This window comes from Delphinapterus leucas, chromosome 20, assembly GCF_059928025.1.
Source record: "Delphinapterus leucas isolate spDelLeu-1000000601 "Yukka" chromosome 20, BTC_Dleu_Yukka2, whole genome shotgun sequence".
Taxonomy (NCBI): domain Eukaryota; kingdom Metazoa; phylum Chordata; class Mammalia; order Artiodactyla; family Monodontidae; genus Delphinapterus; species Delphinapterus leucas.
Window position 1 is genome coordinate 50,349,789 of NC_143148.1, and position 24,805 is coordinate 50,374,593.

Consider the following 24,805-nt stretch of genomic DNA (forward strand, 5'->3'; position numbering starts at 1 on the left):
GATGTTGCAGCCTCTGTCAGGGACCGTCTCCTCCAGTCCTGGGCACCACACCCTCCGTCCTGCATCAGCGGTTTGCCTCCCCCACGAGATCTCAGCCCTGAGGGTACAGGGCTGGCCAGGGTCTCCTTGGGTGGCCCACGGGGGTTCTGGAATTGGAATGCAGGACCAGCCTGTGCCCAGAAACGGCCTGAAGATATTTTAAAGAAAAAAACTGCATATAAAAAGCCTAAAACTGACCCCCATAAGGACATTCCTTTGTGCTTCATGTACTTCATCTTTACCCAGTCAAAAATGACCCCCACCAGTGCTGGCTGCTGCTAATATTGAGAAGATGGCCTCCAGCGTCTACCTGTCTGTGTAACCCGGGGCAAAGCACCTGACTTCACATGGTGGCTGAGATCCAGAATTTTTACATAGATCCACTTACCTTCCACGGCTCATTCTACTCACTCGTGAAATGGAGATACCTAACCTCTCATAGGCTGTTACATGAGGATTCGTGAACGAAAAGGGACTCAACGCTTGCGTACCACCACACAGCGTATGGACATTTGTCCCAGACTTGCACAACCTGCACAACACAAGCATCTTAGGGAGATGGCAAGACCTGCCTGTAATTTCCATGCGTGCACGCAGCGCTCACTCGCCAACGACCAAGACCCTAGTTTTGCCCTTCTTTAACCTGGAGTTGCAGGCCTCGTGGTGCACGCGTGCGGGCCAACTGTCGCTCGGGGGCGCTGGGCTGTCCCCTCCCGGGAGCTGAAAGCCCATCGCTCCTCACCCTGGTCAACTGACGCACAGACACGCACTGGACGCATGCGCTCTGCACAGCCTATCCGCCCTCGCGTGATTTTTTTTTTTTTTTTTAAGCCAATCATCGTCCCAAGCGCAGGCGCGCCAGTCGTGCGAGCGTTGGAAAATGGCGGGGAAGTTGGACCCTTCCAAAGCGGCACCGCCGGTAGTCCTTGAGGAGGCAGAAGGTAGTGAGGGCAAGTGGGCCTCTGGTGGCCAGGGTAGAAGGAAGGGAGGCTTCGTGCCCTTACAATAATGAAATGTTGATAGCAGTACTTAAAGAAGAAAAATTGTAAGCCTTTTATAAAAACAAAAAAAAGCTCTTCAACAAAGTGCAGATAAATAACATGTATATTCTCAGCAGGTCGATTAATTGCTGTCAACTTTATTGGCTATACTGCTTACGTATTTTAAAGTAAACAATAGACTGAATACTTCAGTATGCATCTCTTCAAACAAAAGAGGGGTGGGTGGTCTCACAGAACCCGCTCAGCTGCTGCCATAGCTAAGAAAATCAACAGTAATTCCCCTATATCGTCATTTCACACCCAGCCCATATCACACTGCATGGACTCTTAAATCCTAATTGTGAATGGCCACTCTCACAGACGGCTTCTTTGGAGAAAATTCTCCAGGGCATTTTGTTGATATTGACACCACACACCCCAGTGAGAGGAAAGACAAAATTTCCCTAGAGGGGGTTAGAAATTTAGGTCTAGCCAAAAGAAGAAAATCCCCCAAGACAACGATCCCCTGTTAGCCACTAGCATTTTTTTTAATTATAGAAATTTTCAAAATGTACCAAAGCACAGGAAATAGCATGTACCCATCACTCTATCGACTGTTTCGACTCTTGGCCCTCCTTTCATTTATCTCTGACCACCTTTCCTACACACTCTAAACCATCATATTAATGAGCACATTGGATTGCATCTTCCCAGATACATCTATGCAGATGACAATAATTATGCACTTGTATATTGTCTGTCTTAGGATGTGAGCTTCATGAGAACAGACCAATTATTGCCGTTTCCCCAGCACCTGAAACAATGCCTGCTTGGCATATAGTAGGTGCTCAGTGATTCTTTTACTGCATGAATAATGAAATAACTAACACTGAGAGCTCTCTTAGATTTTGGCCTCACACTGAGTGCAAGCTTTCAACAAGAAATAAGACAGATGCCAATATATCTTCCTTATTAAGCACTTAGTATAGCTGCCACTGTGCTTTAAAAAAAAAAAAAAAAAGACTATTATTATCAAATTTTTTTTAAAAAGGAAGTTATGATCAACTTCGCCAGCAATGGAGAAAGTTGAAAAGCATATCAAGTTACCATTTCTAACCCATCAAAATTGGCTTTAGAAAAATATATCTGGTATTTTCATATCTTCAGTCACCATGCTTGGTAATCTTAGAATACACAGATGTGTGGACCAAGCAGGGTCATTGGAATGTTGTTGATGGAAGCAAAACACAGGAGCAATCACGAAATGACTAAATTTAGGTATATCCATGCATTATGGAATGCCTGTATAGTGGACATTTTTTCTTAAGAGGCAGGAAAAAAATTCCCATTTAATTTAATTAATTAAAATTAATTTTGAAAGGAGAAGATGGTGATTCATTAACAGAGAGTGAGCTTCAAAAGAGATCATATTCTTATGAGAGAAAAGCAAAGTTGGGATTAAAAAAAGAAAAAAAAAAAGAAGAGGCAGTTCAACTACAGCGCTATGTGTGCTGCTTAGAAAAATGTCTGAAGGCTAAAGGCCTAACTGGTGACTCAACAAGAGACTTGGATTTTGGGGGCTGTGTAGAGGTGGAAGCATTTTTGTAAGTTTTTAGAAAGGAAAATGTAAGTAGTGCTAAATAATATTAAAATATAAGAGAAAAAATGCTGAATGGCATCTGAGGATCATACATTAATATTGGTCAATATTAACATCTCTGTTTTGATGGTTATACTGCAGTTACCTGGTAGAGTCCCCTTATAAATAAGAAATATATACTGGAATATTAAGAAATAATGGGTCATGATGCCTGCAATTTATGTGCAGTAATGCTCACAAATGGGAAATCTGATACAAGGGCAAATAGCCCTGTGGCCTATTTCTACAACTTTTATGTATTCAATACATCTGAAATTATTTCAAAATAAAGTGTTTCAAAGGGGTTCATGCTCTATAGGCTGTTTTGTTTTGTCACATTGATTTTTTTTTTTTTTTTTTTTTTTTGCGGTACACGGCCCTCTCACTGTTGTGGCCTCTCCCGTTACGGAGCACAGGCTCCGGACACGCAGGCTCAACGGCCATGGCTCACGGGCCCAGCTGCTCTGCGGCATGTGGGATCCTCCCGGACCGGGGCACGAACCCGTGTCCCCTGCATCGGCAGGCGGACTCTCAACCACTGTGCCACCAGGGAAGCTCTGTCACATTGTTTTTGTCAAGATGTTAGCTGGACTATTTGAAAGATTAACTGATCACCTATGATCTTACTGTGTGACTAGGACTAGCAATGCGGTGGAGAGGATCACATGGTCGTTCTATTTGTAGTTTTTTAAGGAACCTCCATACTGTTCTCCTTAGTGACTGTACCAATTTACATTCCCACCAGCAGTGCAGGAGGGTTCCCTTTTCTCCACACCCTCTCCGGCATTTGTTGTTTGTAGATTTTTGGATGACGGTCATTCTGACTGGTGTGAGGTGATACGTCATTATAGTTTTGATTTGCATTTCTCTAATAGTGGTGTTGAGCATCTCTTCATGTGCTTTTTGGCCACCTGTATGTCTTCTTTGGAGAAATGTCTATTTAGCTCTTCTGCCCGTTTTTGATTGTGGTTTTTTTTTTTTTAATTGAGCTGCATGAGCTGTTTGTATATTTTGGAGATTAATCCCTTGTCAGTTGTTTCATTTACAAATATTTTCTCCCATTCTGAGGGCATATACCAGAGAAAACCATAATTCTAAAAGATACATGTGCCCCAGTGTTCACTATTTACAATAGCTAGGACATGGAAGCAACCTAAATGTCCATCAACAGAAGAATGGATAAAGAATATGTGTTACATATATAAAATGGAATATTACTCAGCCATAAAAAAGGACAAAATAATGCCATTTGCAGCAACAGGGATGGACCTAGAGATTGTGATACTGAGTAAAGTAAGTCAGACACAGAAAGACAAATATTGTATGATGTTGCTTATATGTGGAATCTTAAAAAAAGGGTACAAATGGGTACAAATTTACAAAACAGAAGTAGAGTCATGGATGTAGAAAACAAACTTATGGTTACCAGGGGATAAGGGTGGGAGGAGGGATAAACTGGGAGATTGGGGTTGACATATACACACTACTATATATAAAATAGATAACTAATAAGAACCTGCTATATAGAACAGGAAACTCTATTCTATACTCTGTAATGGCCTATATGGGAAAAGAATCTTTAAAAAAAAAAAAGAGTGGATATATGTATATGTATAACTGATTCACTTTGCTGTACACCTGACACTAACACAACGTTGTAAATCAACCATACTGCAATAAAAAAATAAATGCAGTGGAGAGGAAAAACACAGATGGAGCTTTCACAGAAGTGGTTCAACAAGCCAGCTGTGAAAGACATATGGAGACAATCAGGGGAAGCCACATATGTTGTGGGCATTTTATGATATAAATGACCCGATGGTTAGTGATGATTGCTAATCTTGTCGGTGCGATTATAGGATTGGAGTCATCTAAGAAAATGTCTTCTAGTAGTTGAGACTTTCTTTTTTTTTAGTTGAGACTCAATGAAGTATCTAGGGATGAAATGTCATGAAGTCTGGGGCTTGCTTGAAAATACTTTAGCACAAGAGAAACATAGCTGAAGCAAATATGTTTTATGATTGTCAGATCTGGACAAAGTAAACTGGAGTTCATCATGGTATCCTCTCTACTTCCATGTGCCTTTGGAAATTTTCTTAATATTAAAAACAAAACAAGTAATCACAAATATCTCCCTTCATTATTAAAGTAGATTTAATTTTTTTATTTCATTCCAAATATTAAGAATATTTAAAGAACATAAAAGTCTCCAGAGGAGACATACCAACCAATGATACCAGATAAAAGCAATGAGATTTATGCAAAATTAAATTGATACATACCAATTTGTAAAAGATCTCAGACAAGACAAAAAGATGTAAAGAAACTGAACATACCACCAAACATTTCAACAAAATTTAATAAGCTTAGGTCAAGAAGCCCTGATTGGTTTTTTCCCCCGAGGCTCGTGGGATCTTAGTTTCCTGATCAGGGATCAAAGCCAGGTCCCGGCAGTGAGGGTGCTGAGTCCTAACCACTGGACCTCCAGGGAATTCCCAAGAACCCCTGATTTACAACATGAGTTTTAATGGCTGCAAAGAATTTTATCCTCAATGTACTGTAGTCAACCAAGGTACCTTTAAGTTGCTTCCGTCTTTTAAGATTATGAACAATGGAACAATCTTGCCCACCATCCTTAATTATTTCCTTAAAATGTCTAGAGGTGGAATTTCTGATCCAGAGGAGTTAAGTTTTTAATATTTACTACCAGAAAGTTTGAAATGAAATGCTGTTTTTGCCTATCCCATTGGCAAAAGTGACAAAGGTTGAAGTTTCCTTTTTTTTTTTTTTTTTCGGTTGGGATTGAGGGGAGCAGAATCCTTCACAGGTGGTGTTATGTTCTTCCATCAGGAGGCTTATAATATTCAGTTGTCTTTCGTGGATGTTAGCAGCCATTAGTAAACCATTTCCTAGACCCATCAGTTCTTTAAGAATTTGCACATTGTGGCCTATACTGATTTTAAAGAAATTCATATGAAATTGTTCTGTCCTACTGCATTGCTTAAAACTTCACACTGATTTTGAACAGCAGTAGCAGCAAAAGTGCATCCCCTTCTCTCACACCTGAATTTCATTAAAGGGATGTCTGTGGTGTTCTTTGACCTCTCAGGAAGAAACGGCCATTAGGGGTCCTGATTCATCTAGCACACACCATCAACCCTAGAGACACAAGGCGGGGTTCTGGGAGTTCGTTGATGGTCCAGTGGTTAGGACTCCATGCTTTCACTGCCAAGGGCCTGGGTTCAATCCCTGGTCAAGGAACTAAAATTCCACAAACCGTGTGGTGCAGCCAAAAAAACAAAAAAGGACAGGGGTCCTGCAGGGACCCTGCTCTGGCTGGAAAGCTGCCCCTCAGCCTATCTTTGGTTCAGCCCAGGGGTGTCCTCAGAACCCAGTGAGGCTTTCTTCCTCCCTGCCCAGATTAGCTTGGACCTCTCCTCAGTCCCCTCTCACTGTCACTGGGTGCAGCAATTCTGATTTTCGTCTCCACAGGTCAGACCAAGTCTTCAAAGAAGACTGAAGAGTTGCTGGAAATGGTGAAGAGGCTGCAGAAAGGTCATGTGTCTCCTCGTGTCTGAGGCTTAGCCTGAGGTTTTGAGTCAGGAAGACGTGGTTCAAACCCACCCTCTCAACTCACAACCTTGGGAAATTATCCCGTTGCACTTTCTCCCGCTTACACAATTTAATTCTTTAAACCAAAAACACAGCTTCAAATTTCAAGAAGTAGGGCTTCCCTGGTGGCACAGTGGTTGAGAGTCCGCCTGCAGATGCAGGGGACACGGGTTCGTGCCCCGGTCCGGGAAGATCCCACATGCCGCGGAGCGGCTGGGCCCGTGAGTCATGGCCGCTGAGCCTGCGCGTCCGGAGCCTGTGCTCCGCAACGGGAGAGGCCACAACAGTGAGAGGCCCGCGTACCGTAAAAAAAAAAAAAAAAAAGTTCAAGAAGTATAAAGGGATGGAAAACCCTACCCTCCAACACTCATATGCATGCACGCACATACACACACACACACACACACACTCACGCTCACACACACCCCAGCCATCCATTTCCCTGACCCATAGGCCAGCAGCAACTACTTTTAAATTCTTAGGTATTTTTCTAGACATTAAAAAACATACATTCTTGGGTGTGTATTCTTTGCCCTCCTTTTTAATATACAAATGGCAATGCAAACAGCTTTGCCCCTTGCTTTGCTTGTTGATGGGAGACTGGGAGCCAGCCAGCATCCAGTACCCACAACGGGGCTGGGGCAGAGTTCTGGCCGTGTTTGAGGTTGGATCCCCCCCAGTCCATCAGCAGCTTAAAATACTACAATCCATTGGTCTGTTCCAAATAAAGGGGAACCTCCCCTTCCCCTGACTCTGTGGCCACATGCAAAAGTACATTGGAGCTGCTGCCTAGACTAAACTTAGGTAGAGGAATTGCATGATTGAAAATGCAGTGACTCTGCCCGTCTCCAGTAAAACAAAGACCCCAGGGATTTGTATCATAATCAGCACCTCGGAGAGCACTCAGTCTCCTGGAAGTCACAGGAGGTGAAGGTAGTGGCCTCTGGAAATCCAGAACTTGAACTTAACTCCAGAGTGTCTCACAGGCTGGTAGTGAGACCCAGCAAGGGTTGGGCAGATTTTTGTCTTAATCCTGTGCTCCCAACCTTGAAGCCAGAGAGAGACGAGGAGGGCTTCCCCATACGGGGCACTGAAATTCGGACTGTGAGACGTTAGCGATGACGCCCTAAAGAGACAGTTGATCTCCCTGTCGTTGGAGAACTTGATAGCTGTCAAAATGACATTTTCCCCATATCTCATATGAGGTCAGCACCAGAGTCCAGGTGGACAGAAGCGACAACCCACCCCGCCAGCCTTTTCATGGGGGGGCACGGGGGTCTCCCTTGTCTCCCACCACATTCAGATTTCCATGTAGAAGCCTCTACCACATCCCAGGAGGCCCTGGGCGATCTGCCACTCCCACTTCCCCACTTGGCCTCCAGCTACTCTCCACTAGCTCACTAGAGCCACACGAGCCACAGCAGACCGCTTGGCCATATATTTTGGGCATGTGCCTCACTCAGCCCCACTGCGGGGGCTTTGCACTCATCGTCCTTCTGTCTGGCGTGTCCCCCACTCCACACTCCCCACCCCACAGAGCTGCAGGGCTGTCATCCTTCACATCATTTGGAGCCTCTCCACATCTCAAGAGGCACCTTCTACCCTTTCATTCTTCAGCCCCTTGCTTCACTTTATTTCCCTTCCTGGCGTTTGCTGCCACCAGCATTGACATCATGAATCTTTGCTTAGTGTCCATCTCTCCCACCCAGAATGCAAGCCCTGCAAGGGGTTCTTACAGAGCCTGGGACACAGCGCACACTCAATAAATTCTGATCCATAGCAGCAGAGACACAGTGGCAACACCCGCCCCCTCCTTCTGCCTTAGACAGCCAGGCATCTGCCTTCTCTGGCTCAATCTTTCTTTCCTTCTGCAGAGGGAAGCCTGGAGCCACAGGTCGAAGACCTGATTAACCGGATTAATGAGCTTCAGCAAGGTAAGCTCCGGGACGTAAGACGGCCAGCTGCCCAAGAGGGACCTGGGCTTTGAAAGTCTCCACTTCTTCATCTATGAGATCCAGGCCCCTCCGGGCTGTCTGAAGATGAGTGCTCAGTGTCATGGTCTGTGAGAGAATAGCAAGGCTAGTGGCTGCACTCACACCGTGTCTTCTTCCCTTTTTTGACCCAGCAAAGAAGAAATCCAGCGAGGAACTGGGAGAAGCCCAAGCTCTCTGGGAGGCCCTGCATAGGGACCTGGACTCCTGTAAGTGGGACCAGAAGAGGGATCCAGAGATCTCATGACCAGTGCTGACGTTCCTGTGCACACCTCAGGGTCTTTGCAAGGGCTGTTCCGTCCACCTGAGAGGTTCTCGTCCTACATAATCCGCATTGCCTCGTGCTATCTCGAGTCACCTTTCAGCTCTCAGCTGAAACTTCACCCCAACAGGTCTACCTTGATGGCCCCCTCTAAAAATAGAACACCACCTTCTCTCACTCCCCTGCTTGATTTATTTCTTCACAGCCTTTATTTCTACTTGACGTGGTGTACTTTTGTATTTCTCATCGTCTCTACCCTCAGTATAAACCATAGGCATCCTACACAAGGGAGCCCTGCAGCCCTTCACTACTTCGGCACTTACAGGGAATGTGTGCCCCGAGCGGGAAAACCTGGACCAGGATGGTCCCCAGCGGGAGATGGGTGCACGGTTGGTGAGGAGATACCTCTCCTCCCCTGAGGCTGTATCATATCTTCTTTGCGACCTTGGGCCTTCCCTTTGCATGAAGTTGCAGTCGGGGCTCAGGATGAGGGCCCTGGAGACTCAAAGTGTCATTGTGTTTTCCAGTGAATGGAGAGAAAGTGCACCTGGAGGAGGTTTTGAGCAAAAAGCAAGGTATTTACCAGCTGCTTCGTCCTCATTATTCTACCACATCACCCCACAAATGCCTGAAGTTCTCAGACAGCCAGAGGAATCCCCCTGACATCTGAGTCAGGGTGGCCCCCTCTCTGCTCAGATCTCTCCCTTGGCTGCCATCTGACTCGGAGTAAGCACTGAAGTCCCTCAGTGCCCTCCAATGCCCAGCATGATGCAAGGCCCCTTGCTTCTACCCAGCCCTGAGTTCTCAAGAGCTCTCACAAAGCCCCTTGGTTCCTCCTCCCACAGAGGCACTGAGGACCCTCCAGCTGCACTGCCAAAGGAAGGAAAGTGAGGCTCAGAGGTAAGAGGTCCTGCCCAGCTCTTCCCCGCCTTTTTCCCCAGCCCGAGGGAGGAGTGGGCAAGAGCTAGGGAAAATAAATCTTGGACACACACTCCTCAATTTCCCTTTCTATAAAATCGAGTGGCTAGACAAGAGACACCCCTGCTCATCATTAATATTAAGTGGCGGTGTTAAAATGAACTCATTTAATCATTCATTGCTAGTTTCTTTATCAAATAAATTTTATCCATTGGTATTATTCTAAGTCTTCCCCTATTGGTTAGCCAGCTCTTCTGCCATCCATTCATTTGTTTATCTGTCTACTCACTTATGACCCCAGCCACCCATTTACCCAGCCATCCACCCACTGTCCCACTCATCCGTACATACATCTACCCAACTATCCAACTCTCCGTCCAGACAGACAGCCATGATCCCTCCAGCCTTCCATCTAATCATCTTTCACCCATCCAATCATTCATTCATCTTCTCTCCACCTTTCCAATCATCCATTTAACCATTCATTTCTTTCCCCAACCATCCATCCAGACAGCTATCCATCCTTCTGACAATCTTTCCTTTATTTCTCCATCCATCCATCACCCCTCCACTCATCATTCCTCTAACCAGACATCATCTCTCCAGCCTACCATTCACCCGTCCAGTTCACTGTCCATCCAGCCATCTACCCATCTATCTCTCCATCCTTTGAACCTTTACATTCTTGTGACCGGAAGTCTCAAATGCTGGTACATCATGATTTTAATAATGTGGTAAAACTTGATGGTAGTTAAAGTGTATACACGCTTAACCACACCACACCTACCACCGTCTGATGAGCAGTTTACGTTCATTTGTCAACTAATCCTCGCAATGACAGTACCACCATTTTACATATGAGGAAACTGAGACCCAGAGAGGTTAAATAACTTGTCCAAGTCACAGTGGAGTAGCAGATCCAGGCCTCAATCTAGGACTTTATAATTTATGAAACTAAACTACTGTCCCCTTCACAAAGGTTTCTTGGGAAGGCATGGTTTGATGGGGGACAGAATGGACAGGGTGATAGTGTCAAGAGAGGCCTATAAAGGTTCACATTTGCTCAGAGGAAAGGAGAATGAGGACTCCCAGCCCCTCTCCTGCTGGAAGGAGTGGGGGCTCATTCAGAGAATATAACTGAGGGTTCTCTTTCCTTTCCCAGGAAGTACATGTTGGCAGAGCACATGGAACAAATTTCTATCCATAACTCTCAGATCACAGAGAGTCGAGGACAGAGGAAGCCGGGGTAACCCTGGGTCTAGGGCCTGGGGTGGCACGGTGTGGGGAATGGGAGTGGGGCTTGCATGAGGGAGAGTTTGTTGGAAGTGGTGCTGCTGGAAGCAAGGCTCAGAGGAGAAAGCACATAAAGGGGCTCCTAGCAAGGGACCACCAGGCAAAGATCTGAAGGCCTATGAATGAGAAACCCCCGGACTGCGCCAGGCTGGGTGTCAGTCCTAGCATGTGTTTTCTCATTCCTGGATGTCGGCCCCTAGGTTGCACGTGGAAGAACGTCTGGAGGATTTGACAGGCCAGCACAAGGACCCCTGGGAATTCCACGTGAGCCATTATCATTGCCTCAACCAAAGCCACTCCTCCCCTGGCTTCAGTGTCTCTGCTGATCAGCCCAGGGTCCACCTACTGCTCAGGCCCAATGCCGAGGGGTAGTCCTTGACTCCTTTCTTCCTCTCACCGCCTCAACTCAGTCCTTCAGCCTCTACCTTAAACCCAACCACATCTCATCATCCCCCACTGCCACACCCAGCATCCATTGCCCAGAGTGTTGCCGTAGCCATTGCTGATCGTGCTTCCCTCCTGCTTCCCTAGAGTGCTTATCCTGCAGTGGCAAATGGGAACTCCGAACCAGACAGACATGTTCAGGGCATTCCTTCGTTCAACCAATGTCTCTGGATGTGTCCAACAGCATTCCAAAGGGGCCAAGTCTTTGCTGTCCCCAAGTTGGTTAGGAGCAAGGAGATGCATACCCAGACTCTAAACAAGAAAATAAGTAGATAGATCATGTAACGCCAGTGGGGAAGTCCTGTCTGAGCAGGTGTCATCTGAACACAGACACGAAGGAAGTGAGGAAGCCATGCGGGTATCTGAGTGCCAATGTCCCTGGGAGGCTGAACTGTGCCTGGGGTATTTGAGGAAGAGCAAACAGTGAGGCTGGTGGATGAGACAGTGGGAAGAGATGAGGTTTAAGGTACACGGGGACATGGGAAGTGATTGAGGGGGAGAGCATCTATGCCAGCGCCCGGCCACAGCAGAAGCTGCACACTGAATTCACGGAGAGCTGAATGAATGAATGAACGCCCTAATTCAAGTAAGGACTTTCCGAGAGGCGCGAAGGAGGAGGGGCCAGGAGGACAGCTGGACGGACAGGGCTCCTCTCTCTCTTCACAGATGCTGAAGCAGCGACTGGCCTGGGAGATCCGTGCCCTGCAGAGCAGCAAGGAGCAGCTGCTCACCGAAGGTGGGACTCCTGCACGGGGTGGGGTCGGAGCCGGGGCGGCTGGCGGGAGCTCCCGGCCCCGCCCATGACGCCCCGCCCACCCGCAGAGAGGCAGGCGCGGGCCAAGCTGGAGACGGTGGAGCGGCGGCTGCGCTCGCCGCCCGAGGTCCAGAGCGCCCCGGCAGAGAAAGACGGGTAAGAGGGGAAAGGAGGGGGGTGGGGCCCGAGGTCCGCCCCGCCAACACCTCCCCTTCTGCCCCTCCCAGAAGGGCGGGGCCTCCGCGGGCTGGGCTCTCCTCCCGCCGGGGCTTCTCTGCAGTCTTCAGGGCTCAGAGTGGCAGTCGCTTCCTCCCTGTGCCCCCTCCACACTCCCTCTCTCTTCCTCCTCTCCTCTAACCCTTCTCCGCAGGCTGAAGGCGGAGCTGGAGAAACTCGGGGGGCAGGTCCCCGCCCAGACTCAGACCACCCCAGAGGACCGGGCCGGAGAGGTAGAGAGCCCGGGATGGAGGCCAGACGGGCCGAGACACAGCGGGCGGGATCTGGGATCCGGAGCCCCTCTGAGAGGGGGGTGTGCGGGTGCAGGGCGTCCTCGGGTTGGTGGGGACAGGGAAAGGGCGGCGCGGGCCAGCGTGGGCGGGCGCCAGGGCCCCAAAGCCTGACTCTCAGCTCCCGCAGGCCGGCCCCCAGCTCCCCAGCGAGGGCGACCTGGCGCCGCCGGCGGAGCTGGCCCTGACGCCCCCTTAGGCCAGTAGGACCCACCCGGCCCCACCTTCCTTCAAGTGCCGCCCGGAAATAAAGGCGACGTTCGCGGACCATCCTCCAACTCCCCGGCTGAGTCTGTGCCCCAGGAGTCATTGGGGGTGGGGGTCGTGCCCTTCCTCTCTCCGGGAGAAGGGGGAGTGGTTCAGGAAGTCTGGGCGGGGCCTCGCCGGACTCTGCCCACCAGTCCCTTGGCCGGCTCAGGACGCGGGAGCTCTGTATACGCCCCCGACAGCTCAATGACTGGGTGGGTGTCAAGACCACTCCATCTCTACGGCCTCATCTCGGGTTCCTGAACCGCCTGTTTTACCAGTAAGGGCTAGAAGGGACGTGTTAAAAACCCGCTGCAGGTCCTGTCAGTCTCCTGTGGTTCAGAGTAAAATCCCAGCCTCCCAGAGTCCCTGCATTACCCACAGACACCCTCGGACCTGCCCGCCTACCTGGCCTGACCTCTCACACCCTCACACGTTTGCTTCAAGCCACACAGCTGATTTTCCACCCTTCTCCAAGCACCTTGTCATCTCAGGGCTTTTGCCCTGCTGTGTCGTCATCTGGGGTGCCCTTACCCCAGTCTCCTCGGAGTGCAGGACTGTTAAGGATGTCAGCAGCTCAGGACGCTGGCCTGGGGGACCCAGTTCCAAAGGGCACCTTGCCACCTGCTAAGCACGTGTGGGTTAAACAAGCATTTGCTGAATGTCTGCTTGTGTACCAGGCACTATGGTAGGCCTCGGATTTTAAGTAGCAGTGTCAGGGAGGATGTCACTGAGGTAGTGGTGCCTGAGCAGGGAGGTGAGGGGGCAGGCGAGGGAGTGAGCCCCGTAGGTGTCTGGGCGAAGGGGCGCTGGGCAGAGGGGATGGCGCCCACAAGGGCTGTGGAGGGGACTGAGTTTGTCCAGTGCGAGGAGCGTCTGGAGTAGGCCAGTGTGGTGGAGCCGAGCGAGGTGACCAGGCACGGGGTAGAGTGCTGGCCCTGGAAGGGGGACGCCTTCGACACTCGGACATGCATTGTCCGAGGAGACACACATGCTGACAGAGCAAGACACTTTATTGGGGAAGGGCGCCCGGGTGCAGAGCAGCAGGGTAAGGGAACCGAGGAGGACCGCTCTGCCACGTGGCTCGCAGTCTCAGGTTTTATGGTGATGGGGTTAGTTTCCGGGTTGTCTCTGGCCAATCATTCTGACTCAGGGTCCTTCCTTGTCTCCTTTTGACCTTTCCCGAATTCTTCTGGTTGCTGGTAGCTTGCTAGTTCTGTGTTCCTTACTAGGACCTCCTGTTGTAAGAGAACTCCTGCAGGTGGTACTCTTGGGCCTGGCCAGGGCAGGTGGTTTCAGTCAGTGATTCCCTTAACAATATGAGAGACTTCCTGGGGACCCATGGCCCTTGTCTGTCTAGTCTGTTCTTCTCAGAACAGGACCTGGCATATAGTAAACACTCAGTAAAATGTTAGCTATCACTAATTACAATAATGATTTATTATTATTCCCAATCCATCTGTGAAGGAAACTCAGATGCATGAATCACTTTGAACGGGGGCCTATAATCCATTAAGTATTTAATAAATCATTCATATCATTTATTCTTATTATTACTTTTATTATTATTCCCAGGCTACAGATGAGGAACACCAGGGTGTGTATTTCTCTTAGAACAGAGAGTTTCATGCAAAATATATTCAATAAATGCTACCTATCATTTATTATTCTCATTACTAGTCTTGTTATTACCAGTCTAGAGATGAGGAAAATTGAGGCAGTGAAAGTATACAGTAAGCCCACGATAAATGTGGGGTCTCACCGTTGTTGCTATTATTATCCCAAGTCCACAGACAAGGCCCAGAAGGCTTTAATCCCTGTACCATGGCTCACACCAGGTCCAGCTGACCCCCCAGGCCTGGGTCCTGATCCCCTGCCCCACTGACACTGCCTGCATGCCTTAGCCCACCGTCCAGTGATCTTTAGGGAACTTAAATGTTCTCTATGTCACACAAATGGGGACAGCCTGGACATCACTTTTCTCCTAAGATTCAAATCCTGGCTTCCCTGCTCACTGAGTGACCTCAGGCAAATCGTTTAATGTCTCCAAAACTCAGTCACCAAATTTGCAAAATGGTGCCACCAACTGCACACAACTGATTATAAACCTGGCCAACTCCTTGCTCCTTCCAAAACCTCCTCTGAGGGAACCTGAATCTCCTCCTCATGTGAATACAGTGTGATACACAAGGAGATGGCTGGTGCCTGGGACTGCCCCTCCGAGACTGAACTCTCTGAAAGTGGAGACTGACCCGACCCAGCTTGTGGAATACTCACATCTCAAAAGGCACTGGGAAAGAATGCAAGTTCTGCCACCAAGGGCTCTTGTTTCCTAAATTCAGAGGTTTTACAAATATCTGCAAGCCTTTCGAGGTGAATGTTTGGGGCTCGGTAAAAACAATAGGTTTGCTTTGAATTGTTTCTAGAGCCACATGTCTGGTCTTGTAAAGACCAGATTTGTAAGACAAGTACATTTTTTAATTCCTCAAAAGATTGGGGCCCACCTGAATAATATGGAGGTTGACCCACTCACCCAACTACATTATCCTCAGTTTGCTTCTTTATATCAGGGAGAAGATTTTCCGCTAAGATGGAAATCAAAAGGTTCCTATGTTCTAGATTTAGAGCTGTGTGTCTTTGGAATGTTTTAGTAAATCCTTCCACAAAGGCTTCAGAATGTTTTTCCCCCCTGTGGGTACATAGTTTTATTTTAGGTTAAAGGAGAAAGCCTAAAAAAAAAAGTTCTTATCAGGTTCTGAATATCAGTTTCCAACTTGGCCAACTTCAGACCACAGAGCTATTTTTAAAAAGAATCCTTTCAAAAAAAAAAAAAGAATCCTTTCAAATATCTTGTCAGGCTTCAGCCGAGAAAAACAGTAAATATTCCTGGCAGTATTGAACAACCGCTTGGATGTGTAGGGATGGAAAATTTTCCGCCTTCTTCCCTTCTAACTTCTTTGGTCTAATAATTAAATTGATACGAGAGATTAACAGGAGAAACAAACATTTACGGAGCCCTGTAAAGATATGAAGGCTCAAAAGACAGCCAAGTAACGACATCCTATATAATACCTGAGCTAAGGAAAGTGTTAGGGGGTCTGATGATACCAAGAGGAGGAAGGTCATTCACAGGAAGGCAGAGCAGATGTTCAGAAAACAAAGATTGCCTGGTTAAGCACATAAGTTTCCTAGGTGAAACTGAAACCACACACCTCAGATGTGACTCAAACCAGACCAAAACTCAGGTTGGGTCTTGAACCGATGGACTGGGACTCGAACCCACTGTCTTTTTTTTTTTTTTTTTGCGGTACACGGGCCTCTCACTGTTGTGGCCTCTCCCACTGCGGAGCACAGGCTCCGGACGCGCAGGCTCAGCAGCCATGGCTCACGGGCCCGGGGATCCTCCCGGACTGGGGCACGAACCCGTGCCCCCTGCATCGGCAGGCTGACTCCCAACCATCTGTGCCACCAGGGAAGCCCCCCACTGTCTTTTAACTGAAATCGCACACCTGGTCTCAGGATTTAATGAAGCTCAAGTTCTTTATGTCTCATCGCAAAAAGAATTCAGTGAGAGGCAAAGTGATGGGTAAGAAGTGGATTCGTTTAGAGAGATACACATTCCATAGACAGAAAGCAGTCCGTCTCAAAAGGCGAGAGTGGCCCTGAAATATGGGGTGGTTAGTTTTTGTGGTCTGGATAATTTCATGGCTAACAAGTGGGAGGTTTATTCCAATGATTTTGGGGAAAGAGTGAGGATTTCTAGGAATTGGGTCACCAACCACTTTTTGCCCTTTTATGGTCAGCCTCGGAATGGTCATGGCGCCTGTGGGTGTGTCATTTAGCATATGCTAATGTATTACAATGAGCTTATAATGAGGCTCAAGGTCCACTGGACATCAAATCTTCCACCATCTTGGACTTACTTGGTTCTAAACAGTTTATGTCATATCCTCAACAGCTATGTCCTTCTTTTAAAGGTTGTGCCCTGCTGCCTTCCCTCCTGTTTCAAAATGATATCTCTGATAATAGTTTTCTTCCTGGTATAGGCCTTCTTTCCCATGTAAATTAGGCAGTTGAAGGGAAGGTAAAGGGCTTTTCCTGAATCTGCTGGGTTCAGGAACTCAAAAATAATCAAGAGCTCAAATAATAATCCTCATGTGTAAGTGGCATATTTTGGGGTGGCAAAGCCTGCTCCCCTTCAGATGCAAGAGATACTCCCAAGGGGGGTGCAAAAGATACTACCCTCCCAAGACCCAAACCATTCCCAAAAGACAGCTGAGAGAGAAAGATGTAGACAGTTGCCTTGAAAGCTGACAACAATCAGTAGAACTCTAGTTGCCAATGGAGTGCAACCTGCATTTCTTTCTGGCCACATTTTGGGACACCCAACCTGATGGTTCCAAAGCTAAGTTCTCAGGACACAAAATGAGACAGACAAAAAAGCAAAAGCTGTTCTGGGAGAGAAAGATTCAACAACCAATGGGTATTAACAAAATGAAGGATAAAAATCATATGATCGTATCAATAGATGCAGAAAAAGCATTTGACAAAATTCAACATCCATTTATTATTAAAAAAAAAAACTCTCAACAGAGTGGGTATAGATGGAATGTACCTCAATATAATAAAGGCCATATATGACAAGCCAACAGCTAAAATTATATTCAGTGGTGAAAAAAAGCTAAAAGCTTTTCCCTTAAGATCAGGAACAAGACAAGGATGCCTACTCTAGACACTTTTATTCAACACAGTATTGGAAATCTTAGCTAGAGCAATTAGTCAGAAAAAATAAATAAAAAGCATTGAAATTGGAAAGGAAGAGGTAAAACTGTCACTGTGAACAACATGATTTTGTATATGGAAAACCCTAAAGACTCCACCAGAAAACTGTTAGAACTAATAAACATATTTAGTAAAGTTGAGGTGTTAAAAAAATCAATATACAAAAACCTGTTGTGGGGACTTCCCTGGTGGTGCAGTGGTTAAGAATCCACCTGCCAATGCAGGGGACACGAGTGTGAGCCCTGGTCCGGGAAGATCCCGGACTGTGGAGCAACTAAGCCCACGCGCCACAACTACTGAGCCTATGCTCTAGAGCCCGCAAGCCACAACTACTGAGCCCATGTGCCACAGCTACTGAAACCCATGTGCCTAGAGCCCATGCTCCGCAACAAGAGAAGCCACCGCAACGGGAAGCCCACGCACCGCAACGAAGAGTAGCCCCCGCTCAGCGCAACTAGAGAAAGCCCACGAAAAGCAACGAAGACCCAATGCAGCCAAAAATAAATAAATTAATTAATTAATTTTAAAAAACCCATTGTGTTATTATATACTAACAACAAACTATCAGAAAGAGAAATCAAGAAAATCTTATTTACAATTGCATCAAAAAGAATAAAATACATAGGAATAAATTTAACCAAGGTGGTGAAAGATCTGTACACTGAAATCTGTAAGACATTGATGAAAGAAACTGAAGAAGACATAAATAGATTGGAAAAACTTAATATTGTAAAAATTTCCATATTACCTAAAGCAATTTATAGATTCAGTGCAATCCCCATCAAAATCTCAGTGGCATTTTCACAGAAATAGAACAAATAATCCTAAAATTTGTATGGAACCTTAAAATATCTTGGATGGCCAAAGCAATACTGAGAAAGAAGAACAATGCTGGAGGCATCATGCTTCCTGATTTCAAACTATATTACAAAGCTACAGTCATCATGGGACTGGCATAAAAACAGACACATAGATCAATGGAATAAAATAAACAGCCCAGAAGTAGACCCAAGCATATATGGTCAATTAATTTATGACAAAGGAGGCAAGAATATATCAAAACAATGGGGAAGAGACAGTCTCTTTAGTAAATTGTGTTGGGAAAACTGGACACATACAAAAGAGAGAAACTGGACCACTATCTTACACCATACACAAAAATTAACTCAAAATGGATTAAAGGGCTTCCCTGGTGGCACAGTGGTTAAGAATCCACCTGCCAACACAGGGGACAGGGTTTGAGCCCTGGTCCGGGAAGATCCCACATGCTGCGTAGCAACTAAGCCCATGCGCCACAACTACTGAGCCTGCGCTCTAGAGCCCGCAATACACAACTACTGAGCCTGCGCCTAGAGCCTGAGCTCCGCAACCAGAGAAGCCACCACAATGAGAAGCCCGTGCACTGCAATGAAGAGAAGCCCCTGCTCACCGCAACTAGAGAAAGCCCACACGCAGCAACAAAGACCCAACGTAGCCAAAAAAAAAAAAAAAAGATTAAAGACGTGAACATAATACCAGAAACCATAAAACTCCTAGAAGAAAACATAGGCAGTAAGCTTCTTGACATTGCTCTTTGTGATATTTTTTTGGATCTGACTTCAAAGGCAGTGGCAACCAAAGCAAACATAAATGAATACAACTACATCAAACCAAAGAGATTCTGCACAGTGAAAGAAACCATCAACAACATAAAAAGGCAACCTACTGAATGGGAGAAGATATTTGTAAATCATGTATCTGGTAAGGGGTTAATATCCAAAATAGATAAAGAGCTCATAAAGCTCAATAACAAACAAACAATCCAATTAAAAAATGGGCAGAGGATCTGAATAGACATTTTTTCAAACAAGACATTCAGATGGCCAACAGGCACATGAAATGATGCTGAACATCACTAATCATCAGGGAGACATAAATCAAAACCACAATGAGATATGATGTCACACCTGTCAGAATGGTTATCATAAAAGGAAAAGAAATAATAAGTATGGGTGAGAATGTGGAGAAAAGGGAGCCTAGGTGGGAATGTAAATTTGTGCGGCCACTATGGAAACAGTATGGAGGTTCCTAAAGAAATTAAAAATAGAACTGCCATATGATCCAGTAATTCCACTTCTGGATATTTATCTGAAGTAAATGAAACACTGATTTGAAAGGATATATGCCCACCTATGTTCATTGCAGTATTATTCACAATAGCCAAGATGTGGAGACAACCTAAGTGTCCATCAATAGATGTATGGAAAAGAAGATGTGAGATACACACAGACACACACAGACACACACACAGACACACACACACACACACACACACATACAATGGGCTACTACTCAGCCATGAAAAAGAATGAACTCTTGCCATTTGTGACAACATGGATGGATCCTGATGATATTTTGCTGAGTGAAATAAATCAGACAAAGAAAGAAAAATACTGTAGAATTTCACTTTTATGTGGAATTTAAAAAACAAAACAAACAAATAAGAAATCATATATACAGAGAATAGATTATGATAGCCAAAGAGGAGGGGGGTTGGAAGGGGGGTGGGTAAAACCAGTGAAGGGGATAAAGAGGTACAAATTTCCAGTTTTAAAATTAAATAAGTCATGGGGATGCAACTAAATATCTAGTCATCAGCATGGTGACTATAGTTAGTAATACTGTATTGCAAATTTGAAAGTTACTAAGAAGGTAAATCTTAAAAGTTCTCATCACAAGAAAAAAAATTTGTAATTTTGTATTATGACAGATGGTAACTAGACTGGTGATCGTTTCACAATGTATACAAATGTGGGCTCATTATGTCCTACACCTGAAACTAATATAATGTATGTCAGTTAAACTTCAATTAAGGAAAAACAGGGAATTCCTGGTGGTCCAGTGGTTAGGACTCAGCGCTTCCACTGCAGGGCCGGGGTTCAGTCCCTGGTCGGGGAAATAAGATCCTACAAGCTTCGCGGCATGGCCAAAAAAGAAAAAAAACAAAAATAAAAAACCACGGTGGATCCCCAGAACCAAATTAATAAGAGTCTGAATCTGCAAAGAAAAGGACAATGTAAAATTGCACATTCCTCTCTCAACCAGGCACCACAGATAGAGACCTGGGGGAAGCGACTGGTAAAAAGTCTCAAGCTTTGCCAGCTTCCGCTAGCTCTCCCAGGATGCTGTCTGCAGGCTCTAGAGAAGAGGAAGAGTAATTTTTCTTCTCCCCTTTATAGTGAGTCCTTGGCTGAGGCTTCTCCTTTTCTAGGGCATCTTGTAAATGGATAAGCTTACCGAAGTTGAAAGTTCTCCACTATGGCCTCTCTAATTCAAGATTATCTTTGATAAGTTTAACCTGCTAGTTCAGCCTTAAAACACAATTTTTTTCACCTGAGGCCTCATACTGGCTCGCTCCGGCTCAAGTCAGATCCAGGCGTGAGCCTTTCTACGTCAGACCAATCAGCCTCCATCAGGTTTCCGGACCCAGGCCAGAAAAAGGAAGGCTCAGATGGTCGGAAAGCTCGCGAGGCAAGAGCTGCGGGTCCAGGGTCCAGGACCGCGAGGACTTGCCCAGCACCTCCAGAGGCAGCGAGAAAACAGCCAGCTCCAGGGACTCAGCAGGTACCTTCCCTGGTTGCTCAGCGTTCCTGGGGGCTGTCGGGGGAGGGGGTCTCCTTAGGTTCCCTCTCTGACGCCTATTTATTGAAAAGATAAACCGAGGCATGTTACAAACTTGAAGAGCAAAAGTTGATTTGAGTCAGGCAGCATCCAGTGTAGCAGATGGAAAGAAACTCTGAGAAGCTGCACAAAATGAAAGAATTTTATAGGCAGAAGGGAGTGAGAACAAGGAAGTTTTATTAGTCAAAAAAGCCGGTTGGTTATTGCAAAGTTCCTTTCCTTTAGGGGCTGGCAGGGGCCCATCAGGCAGATTACCTGAGTAGCGCCAATCAGGGGCTTTCTGGTGTATTTATTTAAGATTCCATTTCTGGGAGAGCTGAAACTCTTTGTCTCTGTTTGGTGAGGCGGGGCTTAGCCTGAGTGACTCCATTTGGGGCCCGCCGTCTTGTTTTTAACAAAGGCTGGGGGCATTATCTTTATCTTTGTTAAAAAGTGGGGTGGAGGTGACATCGTGGGCACTTGAAATGGCAGATGCAACTTTTGTTTACATGTCATCCACTTGCACGTGGGTTCCCAGTGTTTCTGCAGACCTTGTGAGAAATACAGCTGGTTGGTTTTTGCTTTATTTCTGCACCTGAAGTAAGTTCTTGTTAACCATCAATACTGAAAATACTGCTTTCAGTTAAAAAGAAGCTCAGATCAAATGTAACTCCTGTTGAAAGAAGCCTCAAAGATCCTCGTGTGCCTGGGCGCATAACATCTCACTGAAAGGCTGGGCTCCACTGGGGGGAGAATCTGTTACATTTGCCTCCTTATTTCCTTAGAAAATTTAGGACTAGCTTATGAATAGATATGGTGGGGCAGCAGATGTACGTTATAAAGATGAACTTAAAAACTGTAATTATTATCTTTTGGCCTCTGGCCGACGCAGCAGTGTCTGGGAGCTGACTAGAGGTGCGAGCTAACTTCTTATTGCTAAACTCTAGAAGGCTTTTTATACACTTTCCTAACGTGTTAGTGAAATAAATAAAAGGAAAAAAAAAGAAGTGGGAGGAAGAAGAGGGGGAGGGGGAGGGACAGGGAAGGAAGGACGGAAAATCTTGAGTTCTCGTTACCAAAAGAAGGATTTATTCAGTAAACAGTGAACTTGCTAGATAGACCGTGAAGGGGTCTTGTATTCCTCATGTTCAATAAGCTCTTCAGGGAGACTTGGAAGAAGTTACAAAACCAGAGCAGGGTCAGAGATGTACCTGCATCCTGGGTTCTGAGGTAGGAATTGGAAAGGAGCTCTGTTATCAAACATTCAGATACATGAATTTGAGGAAGAGTAGAGGTCAGGAAGAATAACTTCAGACTTCATAGCACTTGTAACTTTTTACAGAGCACTTTTTAACACTACAGACTTTCTATTTTAATAAAGTGCTTTTATATATCCATGATCTCATTAAATTCTCAAAATAATAATGTAGGGCTTCCCTGGTGGCGCAGTGGTTGAGAGTCTGCCTGCCGATGCAGGGGACACGGGTTCGTGCCCCGGTCCGGGAAGATCCCACATGCCGCGGAGCGGCTGGGCCCGTGAGCCATGGCTGCTGAGCCTGCGCATCCAGAGCCTGTGCTCCGCAACGGGAGAGGCCACAACAGTGAGAGGCCCACATACCACACACACACACACACACACACACACAAAAGTAAATAAAAGAGGTAGATGTGGCACCAACGATGAGGTTCCCCTTGTAGTAGGAGGACTTCTAGGATGAGCCAGTGATCCAAGGCCATGTGGAATCCATCCTCTTGATTGGGGGCGGGACCTGTAACTATAGAGACAGATGCGGGGTGGGGCCTTCCCGTGGTGGTGAGAGTGTGGGATGTGGCACAGCTGACTTCCAGGGAGGGTGCTTATCCCCTGAGCTATTCAGGTGAGCACCTCGAAGGCACTGGGTGCTTCCTGGTGAAAGAGTCAAAGCCTGAGAGGGATTCAACACAAAGGATATTCTTCCTCACTGTCTTAGAATCTCAAGGGGCCACGTGACAAGGAATGAGGCTGCTTCCATCCCCTGAGGGCGACAGCCAGCAAGGAGGCTTCTCAGTTTCATTTGCATTTTTAATATTTTGTCCACCAGGTTCAGAAACATTTCTTGCAAAAGCCCTGCTGGTAAATATTTAAGACTTTGCAGCCACATACAGCCTGCCGCCATCAAATGTTTTATTTCTTGCTTGCTTTCTTGCTTTCATGCTTTTGCTCTTTCGCCCTCCCTCTTTTTCTTCCTTCCTCCTGTACTTCACAATGTTTAAAAAAAAAAAAAATCACTGTTAGTTTAAGGACTAAACCAAAACAGGTTCTGGGTGGTTTGCTAGCTCCTCCTCTTAGATAATCAACAGAACAATAAATTAAGGCCTGAATTGCAGTCTTTGCCAATTTCTGTAGTGGAAGCACACTGACATGATGGATTTCAAGCTGCAACATGAAGGCTCTTTACTGTCTGCAGACCTGCAGGAGCACGTGGTGATGCACTGTGCCCACACAGAGACACTACGAGTAAATAACCACAAAACAGGGGTAATGGTGAAATGTAGTGTGGTAATTAGGAAGAGTTGAGATCTGAGCCTCTGCTGCCCTTGGTTTTTTACATAATTTGTGAATTTCTATAATTTTTAACAAAGTCTGCAACATGAAGGGTCTTCACTGTCTGCAGGCCTGCAGGGGCACGTGGTCATGTGGTTTCCCACACAGAGACACTACGGGTAAATAACCACAGAACAGGGGTAACAGTGAAATGTAGTGTGGTAATTAGAAAGGGTTGAGTTCTGAGCATCTGCTGCCCTTGATTTTAATGTAATTTGTGAATTTCTGTAATTTAATTTTTAACAAAGGCTGTTTAACAACCAGCTCCTGTAGTCCCTGAAAAGTAGACAACTGGCTCTCATAGGCTGGTTCTGACCATCCCCAGCACAGCACTGCTTGTGCCCTTAGAAGAGAGAGGTCTGTGTTCCACTCCGGGTTCCCCCTTGTCAGCTGGGATGTGACCCCAGCCCCCAGTGTGATTATGGACCTCCTTTCACCCCGCAGACAGAACTACATCATCAGTGACGGGAGAACAGGAAAGGAGGCCGAGTTCCTGGCCCCGTGGTGCTGCCATGTCAGGTGTGGATGTCTCAGGAGCCTACTATGAGGCACAGGGGAAATCACTTCTACCTTGTTTAAGCTTCTCCTGTTTGGGGTTTGTGACAACCATCGGCTCTGTATTCCAACTAGACGTTAGAATTCCCTTGTTTGAGTGAGGAAACTGGTGCTTAGGTAAAACTGCGTTCCCGACATCAGAGGGCTGAAAGTCTCTTACTCAGCATTGAAACCACATCTTTTAACTCCAAGTTCACTGTGGTTCCCATGACATCGTGTTGCAGGTGAAATCAGTCATTAGTCCATGCAGGCCCCCAGCTGGGGATTTAACAGACACAAGGCTGCTCTTGACTGACTAGCGGTCTTGTCTCTGGAACTCTTTTACTAGTAAGTGGTAGTTTGGAGAAGGCGCCCGTGAAGGGGTGAGAGCAGGGCCCCAGCCTGGGCAGTCGGGGAGGAGGACAGAGGTGGCAGCGGTGCCCTCTCATGTCTGAAGCTTTATCGAACACAAACGAGGAGCTCGTTCCTGTGCTGCATGCTACAGGGATTAGAGAAATAGAGGGAAAAGGAATCGAGTATCCAAATATTTGCATATCCCACACGTATTAGCTTTAATGTCCT

The 24,805-nt window shown here is 46.4% G+C and overlaps 1 protein-coding gene and 1 long non-coding RNA gene across 4 annotated transcripts in view; both read left to right on the forward strand.

Moving 5' to 3' along the window:
- The first annotated feature begins 37 nt into the window (after window positions 1-37).
- Window positions 38-14,656, forward strand: SYCE1L (synaptonemal complex central element protein 1 like). The gene is given in 13 exon segments (XM_089903332.1): window positions 38-980; window positions 6,151-6,213; window positions 8,145-8,204; window positions 8,396-8,470; window positions 9,051-9,098; window positions 9,369-9,423; window positions 10,935-11,014; window positions 11,017-11,102; window positions 11,845-11,914; window positions 12,001-12,088; window positions 12,303-12,385; window positions 12,388-12,488; window positions 12,491-14,656. Coding segments are annotated over 13 exon segments (1,017 nt in total). The 5' UTR covers window positions 38-919; the 3' UTR covers window positions 12,638-14,656.
- Window positions 14,657-20,008: 5,352 nt separating this feature from the next.
- LOC111179486 (uncharacterized) overlaps window positions 20,009-24,805 on the forward strand; it is a 92,652-nt gene continuing 87,855 nt past the window's right edge. For all 3 annotated transcript variants that reach the window (XR_016391029.1, XR_016391030.1, XR_016391028.1), the window contains exon 1: window positions 20,009-21,069. This is a non-coding gene — a long non-coding RNA (uncharacterized LOC111179486). The remainder of the gene's footprint in view (window positions 21,070-24,805) is intronic.